Source organism: Anopheles cruzii, chromosome X (assembly GCF_943734635.1).
Source record: "Anopheles cruzii chromosome X, idAnoCruzAS_RS32_06, whole genome shotgun sequence".
Classification (NCBI taxonomy): Eukaryota; Metazoa; Arthropoda; class Insecta; order Diptera; family Culicidae; genus Anopheles; species Anopheles cruzii.
Genome location: NC_069143.1, coordinates 12154767 through 12166752, shown reverse-complemented (window position 1 = coordinate 12166752; position 11986 = coordinate 12154767). Strand labels below are relative to the sequence as shown.

Below are 11986 nucleotides of genomic sequence, written 5' to 3'. Positions count from 1 at the left end.
AGTGCTCGTCCTGTAGCGAGTACGTTATGTACGCATCATATAACCGATCTTTGTCGTACTCATTCACGAACGTACTGGACTTGTAGCACAGCGAACCAAGGCAGCCTGAATGAACCCACACTTTCAACTCCTTTCTGTAACAGAACAAGCCGAATATTAAACCAAAAAACCCGACGAACGCACATGTAGCAACTAATAGCAGCGGCAGCATATCTTCTATCTCCTGTGTATGTACGATCGAGGACATTCCTTCGCGGAAAGTACATTTGGTTCCATTTTTTTCTTTCAGGATACTCGTAAGGTTGTTGTAAACACAGGAAATTTCGTTCGCGTCCACTATCTTGTCGGCGATAGACTGCAGGTACACCCGAAGCTTGTTGAGAAATCCGCAATCACATGTCCATGCGTTGTTTGCGAGAGCGATCTCCACAAGATATGGATTTGCTGCCAGCTGCCAAACTTCGAAGCTAGTTATACGGTTTTCATCCAACCGCAGCACTTCCAGCTTACGCAACTCGCTGAACGTGTGATCTTCAATGTGCGAAATCCGGTTACCCTGCAGATACAGCTCACAGAGACTCTCAAGGGCACCAAATTCGTAGCCGTACAATTTTTGTATAACGTTGAACTCTAAATGTAAAGTTATAAGTCGGCGCAATCCTATGAAGGTCGTGTTGTATAACATTGCGATGTTGGAGTGGTTGCCGTATAAAACACGCAAGTTTTTGCGACCGATAAAACTATGGCCAGATAGTTCGACCAGATTATTGCCGTCAAGATAAACCTCCGTCGTGTCCATGGGGATGTTATTCGGGATATCGGTATAGCCAGCGGCTGAGCAATCAACAATGTTTGTAGACCAGCTGTTGTCGTGATAGCAGTGGCAGTTATTCGGACAGGTCATTTCGCAGTCACACGCATCAAACTCGCAACAATGGCATAGTGCGAAACAGTGTGTGTTGTAGCTGCACAGAAAGTGCTTTGGCTCAGCTTCTATAAGCGCGACATAGGAGCGTTCGCGGTTGTACATTAATTTGCAGTACACTGTTTCAATGTCGTTGATGGTCGGATACTGCCGCGAGGTGACATGATTAATCTTCTGCAACCAATCGATGTTGCAGTCGCAGACGAATGGATTTCCACCGATGTAAAATTCCGGAAGCTGCTTGTCTTTCGGAACTGGTTGCAGCCGCAACGCCTTGATGTCCAATCCAGTGATCTGGTTGGCGTATAAATCTACGCGGGTGAGGTTCGTCTTCTGCATGAAACAGTGGGGCTCTAAGTGCACTATCAGATTATCGTTCAGAAATAGAAACTCGATACTGTTGGGGATGGTTGCTGGCGTCACTCTTGTAAGTTGTTTGAAGCTGGCATCGAGTGTCTGCAGGTGAAGCTGGGAATCCATGGCGTAACGATTTGTCAGCTCCGTTAGCTCATTTTTGTGTAGATCGAGCCATTGCAGATGAGAAGGAATCTGCGAGTAGTCGAAGTGCTCAAGCCGATTATCGGATATGTTAAGCCAGACGAGGCTTGGCATATTTGTAAATAGACCACCTATGTCGGTCAATAGATTGCCATCTAGTCGAATAGCTTGCACGCTAACAGCCGCCTCAAAAGCACCCTTCTCGATATGAGTTATTATGTTGCGCGCAATGTGCAAAATTTGCAAACTCGGTAGATCTTTGAATGCTTTGCGGGTAATATTTTCGACATTGTTGCTTATCAAACGCAGTCCATACAGATTATTCATTCCTCTGAAACCAGGCTCTTCGATGACACTGATGGAATTTTCTCCGAGATCAACCGTACGTAACAATCGCATGTCTTTTAGCGCCAAAGGCACCTGAGATAGCTCATTTCCGTTCAGGTTCAGATCCTGCAGTGAACTGCAGTTCCGAAATGCTTCAGGGTGCACGCCCGTAAGAGCATTGTTGTCCAGCGATAGAAGTGACAGAGCATATAGTCCATTCAGCGAGTAAGCATATTTGGTATTTGGTATTTGATCTTGTTGTGCGATAATAGTAAAGTATGCAAATTGTTCATCAGCGAGAACGTATCCGCCGCAATGTTGTCCAGCTGGTTGTGGCGCAGATTGAGAATCTGTAGTGTATAGAGATCCGAAAAAATCTCAGATTCTAGTTTGGTAATTTTGTTGTTGGCTAGATTGAGCAGCACCAATCGAATCAACCCAGCGAATGTCTCACGATTCACTACAGAGGTAATATTTAGATGCTTCTTGGGTATGAAATAAAGTAAATATTAAATATAATATTAGGTGTATTCCTAGAAATCCGCAGTTTTTTTACCAAATTGAATCGTTTATTGTTCAAAACTCTTTACAAACTGGTCACTCAAAGTACTGTCCGTCGCTAGCCACTACTGTTTGCCATCTTTCTGGCAATTTTCGGATTCCATCGGAGAAGAATGTCTTATCTTTCAAGGCAATCCACCCATCAACGAAGTTTTTACATTCTTCATACGAAGTGAACCGCTCCTCAGCCAATCCATGTGCCATTGATCTAAAGTGATGGTAATCCGAAGGAGCCAGATCTGGGGAATACAGCGGGGGGGTTAGGACCTCCCATTTTAGCATTTGAAGATATGTTTTCACCCGTTGCGCGACATGCGGCCGAGCATTGTCGTGCTGCAGAATGATCTTATCATGCCTTTGGCCATATTCTGGCCGTTTCTCCTTCAATGCTCGGCTCAAATGCATTATTTGGAGTCGGTAGCGGTCTCCGGTAGTTGTTTCATTTGGCTGCAGCAGCTCATAATAAATTCCGCCACGCTGATCCCACCAAATGCAAAGCAGAAGCTTGGCTCCATGGAAATTCTGCTTGGTCGTCGATGTTGTCGCATGACCAGGATATCCATACGATTTTTTGCGCTTGGGATTATCATAATGAATCCACTTTTCATCGCCAGTTACTATTCGATCCAAAAAACCTTTGCGGATGTGTCGTTGGAGCAGTTCTTCACTCATGCATAAACGGCGTTCCATATCCCTTGGCTTCAACTCGTAAGACAGCCAGTTTCCCAGCTTTTGGATCATTCCCAACACTTTCAAACGTCTGGAAATTGTTCCTTGGTCTACTCCACATGCATCTGCAAGCTGTTGTTGTGTTTGGCACGGGTCTTCTACCAGCAATGCTTCCAAATCTTCATCTGCGAACGTCTCCACTGGTCCCGGGGGCTCCTTGTCCTCAGTGCAAAAAACACCACTTTTGAAGCGCCGAAACCGATCAAACCAACCGGTTTCGCCTATAACAGCATCGTCATAAGCCTCCCTAAGCAACCGGCATGCTTCGGCTGCTGTTTTCTTCAGATGAAAGTGATACAACGACACTTCCCGCAAATGACGCTTTTTTGGCTCGAATTCGCCCATGGTTTTGTGTTAATAACAATCTCACAATGGAAAAATTGACAAATGTGATGATGCAGATTTGTTAACAGATGCCTAAGCTTGACATTTGACAGTTATTTGATGACATTTGTGCCTTCTATCCAACAGTAGAGCCACCTATATGCAAACTGCGGATTTCTAGGAATACACCTAATAACATTTTGCATTGATTGTTTATTTTTGCTAGAAATTAGCATGGAACTTTACGATTAATATGCAATTTATCTACTTTGGTGGTGCCGCAAAAATATTCTCCTTCTTTTTCTTCTTCTTATTGGACAACAACCACCGAGCGGTCTTGTCCTGCACCAAAGACAATGTTAATATCACTGGTGCTATTCGTAACGGTTCGTTTTTACGGGCGGGGTTGGTCCCGCGCCAACCTGCCTGTTACACCGGTATCGAGAATCGAAACCATGGCCGGCTGCGTGGACAACCGGTCGCGGGATTCGAACCCAGACCAGCTGCGTGACAGCAAAGAGCGCTACCGACTGCTCTATCACCGGGGTCAAAACATTCTCCGTGTTCCATGAAAAAGTCATAACTATGATTGACATCCGAGCAGTTGTCATGTCGATTGCATAACTGAAGGCGTTGAAACGATAAAAATTGCTTATTTAGTATTCCTGAACGGATATATTAGAGATACAATGTGTTTTTTAATCTTACAAGAACGGGCAGGGCCGGGCCGTATTTATAGACAGAGATACAACGTTAAATGAGATAAAACCGTATGCAAAACAAACAAATAAAGTTCAAAATGATTCGTAAATTCTTCCTGAAACCATCAATGTCATCTGTAGGCACCGACGGGATTGTAGCCGAGCTCATAAAAAAGGAGGAGAGGTAGTAGAGCACGAGATTCATCACAATCATTCACAATGTGAAGGAGAAGGGCTGTTTTAAGTTCATGTGCCTTGACGCTTCCAACAAAAGGTTCAAATACTAACCCTTCGGGCAGCTGATTCTTGCCGATTGGAGTAATCCCGACAATATTCACACAAGGCAAACGGTCCTCGTGGTCACCGTAGAACGGTGTACGCGTGTTACTACACGTCCCCGTAACACAGAAACCTGAGGCTCTCTTCCTGCCACGGCCTGTTAACATTGCACCCCGGTGGCCTTCACGTACATGACCACATCGTCATGAGCCGTGTTCGCATGTGGCGGGCGATACGCGCACCTGCAACAGCCCAAGGCTTCCTTTCTCAGACCTTCTTTTCTCTGTCTCTGTCCCGGCGCGTGCAAGCATTTTTCCTTGACATCGTGAACACCGGCGCGCACCATTCACGAATCGCAACGAATGGCGAATTTCCGAGGCCGCCGCCATCAGCGCCGTAAATTGAAATTCGGAACCAAGTTGATGCCCACCGTTCTGGCCGTTATGGCCCGTGTCACGTTTCCGGTGCTTCTGACGCGCGCCAGGCCAGCAAACTCGAGGGCGCCTCCCGACAGGACGGCATCGGGAACATCGACACAGTGACCCCCTCACAGGGAAATGAGAACTGACTTCAGGCACGAGACCACGAGCGGGTGGGAAAGTTATCGGAATTCGTGGTTTGAATTTTCATCGCAATTCTTTTTTCGTTGCCATTCCGTTCGAATCGGTTGTCCGCTTTCAGCTTTCGATAAGACGCATTTACAACGCCCCATCGTTTCGCAGCGAGCGCGTGTCGAGAACACAACACATGCCCTGTCGCCTCGCCTAGGGAATCAGGACAGTCGGAACTCCATCGACTCGCCCGATGGGGGACGGGTCGTCATTATCGCCGTCACCTTTCGCAGAATGTTAGGAAAAGCGAAATTACATACTCATTCCTTGCATGAGCAGTCACGCTAATATACTGCTCCCCACCGGGGAGGGGCCGGGCCTTAGAACCGGCGAACTGACCAATCAAAACCATCTCGAGGCTGAGCCACTATTTATTTCAAGTTACGCAGGCAAAAAAGTAATACGTAAGCATAATTGCTTTCTTTGGCACCACAATGAAATGCTTCTGATATTCTGATGTTCTGCTGTGCAGAAACTTGTTGGCAGAAGCTAAATAATCACTGAACATTGATGTTGAGCTACTGCATCTATCACACTTACTAGGTCTATACGTTGAGAATGGGACTGTTTTAACACACAAAAAAAGTTTATAAAATTTTAAGGCGGTTTTCTATTTTATTCAAACTATGTGCCATCGCTAGCTATACATGTCTCCTATCTCTCTGCTAAATCATGGATTCGCAGACGAAAGAATTCTTCATTTTTTTTGGTAAACTAATCTGTCATCCTATTTCGACTTCCTCGTAGAAAAACAAAGGGCTGCTCAGCCAATACGTGTCCCATCGATAAAAAAGAATGATATTTGGAAAGAGCCAAGTCTGGTGAATAACGCGGGGAGGGATAGCAGCTCCTATCCAAGTGATTTGATAGCATCCTGAAACATTTTTGCTTTTTTGGGCGCCTGGTGCTTGATTCTACGGGCCACCAGGCGCCCCCATCGGAACCCACTAGAATTGCATTTTGGTCGTTTTTCGATCAATGCATGGTTCAAATTGATCATTTGTTGTCAGTAACGATCGGAATTAACGTTTCCATCAGGTTTTAGGAGGTTGTGAAACACCACACCTTTCTGTCCCATCAGAAAGTCCGTTTTTTGGAGTCATTTGACGTTTTTTTTGTTAAGTCAAATTCGCCATTTTGAAGTTTTTTAAACCACTCAAAGCACAGCGATCTTCCAAAACCAAGTCCCGACAAGCATTTGGTGCGATTCCGAAGCAGTTTTCTTCAACAGGAGCAGAAAAATAATAATCCCCGCAAAACGTCATTTTCAGGCACAAAAGTTGACATAGTTTAACCCTTTCAATGATGGGTTGCAAACTGATTAAATTTTTTTGCGAGCTGGACACATTTACCTGATGTCAAAATAAGGTAATGATGAATGAACAACAAAACTGGGAAGTCCCAATCGGCAGGTACAGCCATCTTTTTAACAGTCCCGTTCTCAACGTATAGACCTAGTAAAATAACGTTGAATTAAATCGCTGCTTATCTTTGATCAATGTGATGGAATGTCATTGCAAAGTCCCATCATTTTATTTGGAGTTCCGGTGCATTTGTAAATTACAGTTCTAGACGTGCGTACTATCTAAACACTTAAACACAGTTTTCCGATGCTGGTTATCTGAGCAAATGCTGTTTCTTCTCTGAGTTGTGCCGTCCGGCTAAATGCGATAGTAAAATTTCCATTCTTTCTCCCACGGCATCATTTCACTTCTGGCCCACTTCTGAAAACGTCTTTTTTTCTCTGCGTCGGTCAAAGGATAGGCATATAATTTGATTGCGCATGTCGGAAGTATTTTGCATAACTTATCAACAGTAGATTCATCAACAGACTGGCCTTGGATGATCAAGTTCAATCGGTCGAGTTGAGGGAAACATTCCAGCAGCCGAAGAAGATCAAGTTGACAGTACTATAAAAGTCAGGGAAAAATAATTGTATAAGAAGATCATAATATTATAATAATAGCTAATTCATAATGATTGCATCATGCGTCAGATGCATCATTCACTTACTTGAATAGGAAGGTGCATTGTAAGGTAGCGAACTTTGTTTTGAGGATTGACGCTGATAGATAATCCGTTTATATTAAACAATTTTAATTCTAAATACCAAAGACGCGGTAACCGGTCGATTCCGGAGAAAAAATCGCGCGATACCTGAGAAAGAAATCAAACCGAAATTACGTGGCACTGGCATAGTAATCGATGAGTCTTCCTACCTCTGCCGAATATGACAGCTGCAAACGAGTAAGGTTTGAAAAATTGTTGCAAATGAACTGAGCGACGCTTTCTGTTATCACGACAGACCCCAATTCCAAACACCTCAATTGTGGAGCAATCTTGAAAAGATCTTCGATGAAACTAAGCAGTCCTTCGCCGCCAAATGATGCATCCCTAATACACAAAGATTGGAGCGAGGTAAACGCTTCACAACCATGAAGAATGAATGTGAGCACATTTCCCATAATTAAATGCTGCAAGAAAACACAACATTGAATATGATTACGTTGGAACAGTCAGTTATACATTACTTGCTTACCTTTAGTTCTGTCAGTTGCGACAGGGATTCCAACAATCCTGGTACACTGTTGTAAAAGTTTTGCTGAATTGCTAAAGACGACAACTTTTTGCAGTGGTGCGTAATATCCTCAACTAACGTTTTAGATATGTAAAAGCCATCGAGGCGAAGAAGCCGCAAAGAGCTGTTTCTTCGACAAAAATCGGATTGTTGATCAGGACTAATATTGAAAGGCTGTTCCACTATTATTGACAACTCCTCTAGAAGAGGGAATGTCATTTCGCAAAAGCGATGCAATAAATTTTGTCCGTCGCAAGTAGCACAAGCTTGCTTCAACTGGCCGCTGAAACGTCTCCACTGCTCCAACTGGTTCTCATCATTACAATACATTTTCAGACCTTTCAAAGAAGGGGCGATCATATGCAAGGGGAATGTCCTGCCCAGAATGCTACAGTCGATCTCTAAGCGTTCCAAGTTTCTCATAACCGGGAGCGGATCAATCATTTCGTTCATTAGATCGGGTTCACAAACAATCGACAAATGCTGAAGATTAGGTGCCTCTAGCAAAATCAACCGTAACGAAGAGTATGATAAATCTCTGTCTTCTATACGCAATGAGGAAACATTGAACGTATTGAATAATTCCTTCAGATGCGCAAAGCACTTTTCAGTTTCTCCGAGTTCAAGGTGGCTATATTGTCGGTTGCTTTGGAGCAAATGTTTGTCCCACGGAAAATTCGCCACTAGCTTCACACGATCCATTCGTCGCCCCGAGAAGGTCAAATCTGACCATCGCCGGCACACCAGCGACGCGTCCTTCAGATAATCCATATCCAGTTGGTCGAATATCAACTCCAACAGCTACAAACACAAATACTTTTTGAGCCACTTTGTCACCTGAACAAGCCGCAAACTAAAATCACTCACCTCGTTTGGTAGATCGTTAATTGTCGGATGCGCCATGATTATTTTAGACTTTATCGGTAGCGTCGCGGCGCGTGGGCAATTCACAATGTGTGGACTTTCTAACGCCGGGAAAACACTTTGAGAAACTGAGAAAAAATGTATGTAGCCCAGCAACTGTCACTCTTTATGGTGGACCGCCCGTGAGCTACTTTGAGTTGCTGTTGAGAGCCTCTTGTTTATCGGTTATTTTCCCGATTCGGGGTTTATACAGAATATTTTTCGATTTGACAGTTGGTACGGGCAGAATTTTTTTCTGTGGGAATTTTTGGACAGATTTTCTACAGAGGATCAGATTATGACAAAGATGGCAATAGAAAGAGAAGGAAAGCATCATTTGTTATTATTTGTAAACGTAGTTTGGTGTCAGCTGTTGTTTACGTTGATTGCAAGTTTGTGAATTTGAGAAATAAGTGCAAATTGTCCTCAGGAAAGGTATGTGCGAAATGCGGGAAATAATTTTAAGAACAATTTGGTGAAAAGGAAAAAGTCGTTGTTCATGTTATCCGCAGAAAAGAATGGCGAACCGTAACGAAATTCATGAGGAGGAACGCTCAACAGTCGAACACTGAGAGTATGCAGCAGACACAGCCGCGCCAACTACACACATTTCTCGCGATTTTGATTTGGTTTCATAATTTTTAAAAGCCATTTTATTATTCGAAGAAGCCTATTCGGTGCAAAACTGCAATTGGCAACAGAATGAAATGATGAACGGTCAATTCAAAATAAAAACAAACGAACTGTCATTTCACACACTGGAGCTCACAGATTTTACGCCCAGATTTCTGCTAGTGTGGACGTAGGGTTGGACAGCCAAAAAATCTGCCCGTACCAACTGGCAAATTGAAAAATATGACATATAAACTCCGAATCGGTACAAATAACCGATAAGCAAGAGGAACTCAACGGCAACTCAAAGTAGCTCACAGCAGTCCAGCAAAAATGAGTGATACTGTGATGCCACACGGTGCATAACTGTAACTGCGATGCCACACGGCGCGTAACTGTAACACGTAACACGTAACTTAGTGTCAAATCTGAAAATGCAACACCGCGCGTTCCTCCGCGCGTTTTGCCGCTGCACCGCGGGTATGGTTTGGTCTCAGGGACAGAAGGGCCGAGAAGGGCTGCTGATCCTGTTTGCCGTCTCGAACACGACTCATATCCTTCTTGCCGTCGATTAGCTGATTTCGACGTAGTTGGCGAGCCGTCCGGACGTCCGGCTAGTATCGTTCGCAGCATCCCGCTGAGTTGCGTGCACCATCGGCATCGTATTCCTCTAACGAAAAAGACAACAATTACTGACGACACCATAACTTATTCGTTGTGCTATAGTTAGGTCCGCAATTGATTTTTAATTGAGCTGGCTGAAAGCGGCAAATTTCTGGCAACCTTTTGGCCCAGCGCTCTCTGTGCTGTCTTTACAACCATCAAAACAGGCCGTTCCTATCACTTGATGAGGTACAGGTGCATGTGCATTGCAGCTGTGCTCTCTAAGCACGTTTCCATCGAACGGGGTCGCTCTGGAATAGTTCGTTCGGAGAACACCCGCTTTTCTTCATTTCTTTTTCTATCATAAACGTCTGTGAAGCTCACAAACGTGTTACGTTCAGCATTAAACTAAAGCTACTTTACTAAGTAGGTTTTTGTTTGAAAAAAATTCGTTTCGTTCCCAACCAACTGTCTGCCTTAGTTGGTTGTAAAATGAGACGAATTATCAAATCTAGTAAAGAAATGGGAATGGACAATAAATGTAGAAAATTCATCACCAACTACATCACAAGGATTGGTGCTAGTCAATCGCTGCCGCGCTTCAACTGTGGTCGTCGCTGCCCGAATATTGTGGTTAATCGAAGTTTAACCACAGCAGCTACCATGCACACATTTTGTACGATTGGCCCGATGTGCCCTGGCCTTCTTTTGTGGGAAAAAATGGGGACTATTCTGGACCCGGGGGGCTTTTGGCGGCGTCTGTTTCTGGCAGAGGCATTATTGCTGGGTTGCTGAAAGACTTGTCTACCGATTTGCGCGGTGGGCTCGATAGGTGAAGCGAAGTGCTCACCTCATATTGTGCTGATATCAGGCTGTTTTAAAAATGAATGCGTGTGTGTGTGTGTAATGTGTGTAATGGTAACGCCGCGAATGATGTGACGGAACAACGCAATGTGCAACTTTGTCGCGAAAGGCTGAATTTATCTATATTGGAAGAGTCCCTCACTTCCCTTTTCCCACGTGCCCACGTAGTGGTGATTCTGTCACACCAATTTCCAGCAGCATCTCTGGCTTGGGGGGGGGTTGGTGGTTTGGTTGTGCCAAATGGCCAGAATGGCAAGGGCCATCCATTGATCTTGCGGTTGCGGCAGTGCTGCACGCCACATATTCGCGCGATGCCAGTCGGACCCCTGACGGGGCAGAGTGTGCGTAGAGCGGTTATGCTCTAACGGATGCATACATATGCATGCCGCGCACGCGAGAATCTCGCTTATGCGTAATGTATGGCCGCGAGACTGCTGTATCCTGCGGAGAGTCAAAGAGAGAAAAAGGAAATGAAAGAAAATGACGGAGTGAGGGAGTGCGAGCGTGCGAGAGAGAGAGAGACTATAAGCAAAAGTCAAATCCTCTCGCGAGTAGCTGTGCGCAGTGCATCTGTGTTTGTGTGTGCTCTGCTCTCCTAGGGCCGACGTGTGACCAAGGATTATATTGCCGAAGGGAGAGAGAGACCCGCGCGCGGTGCGTGCGGTATTCGCCGCCCAAGGTTTCCCGCGAACACGGAGCGCATATTATGCTGCGTCCGAGCAAAAATCCGTCCAACCAACCAATGGTGGTGGTAGTGGTAACGGCCGCGCCGTGAGTGAGAAAGGTGCACGTTTCTGCCCAACCCGACCCGACCCAGCCAGGTAGGAGGGAGCACGCTATATAGTCCGACCCTTGCCACTTTGCTCGCAAGGGTTTTCTCGTTTGCGTGCGCCAAGCGGTTCAGCGCTGAACCGAGGGCTGAGAATTTTCCACCTGCTTCTGCACTACCAGGGAGCACTATACTAGAGTTCTCGGGCAACATCCTGCGGGCCGCGTGGTCGCCACTCCGTTCCGTGATAGTGTGATAGTTTTGCTGTGTGAGGCACCTGGGGCGAAGGTCTGTTTTTCCCTGTGTTACTGTACATACATACATTCGACTGTTTTCCCACTGTTCCCGCTTCGGTGTCGCGCACTGCCCCGCGTCCATTTAGCATGTTCCCGTGTTTCCGTGGCCAACAACACCGGTGGTCAAAGGAATCGGTTTGTCGCGGAAGGCAACGTTGCCCATACGTCGAATCAACTTGGGGTTTTCCATCCATCCAGGGAACCCAGTCCCGGTGACCGCCTGACAGGCGGCCCCTTCCCCTTGCGCGTGGCAACCGTGTGGCAACGAGCAAAGTTGTGTGTTCCTGGCGAACCAAAACATCGTTCGCGGCGGACGTGGAATAACCCCCCCGCACGGAAGCGCGAGCGCGCCCCAAATCCGCAGGACGACGACGACGATGGGTTTGCCGGACTAAGTGGAACACTT

The 11986-nt window shown here is 45.6% G+C and overlaps 2 protein-coding genes across 2 annotated transcripts in view; both read right to left on the bottom strand.

Annotated features, from left to right (window-relative positions):
- The window catches only part of LOC128270097 (toll-like receptor 6), a 3909-nt gene extending 1193 nt beyond the window's left edge, over nt 1-2716 (bottom strand). The window contains 3 exon segments of the mRNA XM_053007506.1: nt 1-1993; nt 1996-2232; nt 2612-2716. Of these exon segments, the coding sequence (XP_052863466.1) occupies nt 1-1993; nt 1996-2232; nt 2612-2716 (2335 nt within the window).
- A 3790-nt stretch (nt 2717-6506) lies between these two features.
- On the bottom strand, nt 6507-8510 carry LOC128266905 (uncharacterized). The gene is made up of 5 exons (XM_053003697.1): nt 8401-8510; nt 7495-8334; nt 7175-7429; nt 6969-7112; nt 6507-6865 (listed from the first exon to the last, which is right to left on the bottom strand). Exons 1-5 carry the CDS (start codon nt 8434-8436, stop codon nt 6617-6619), a joined length of 1524 nt encoding a protein of 507 aa, XP_052859657.1. The 5' UTR covers nt 8437-8510; the 3' UTR covers nt 6507-6616.
- Nucleotides 8511-11986: the final 3476 nt, after the last annotated feature.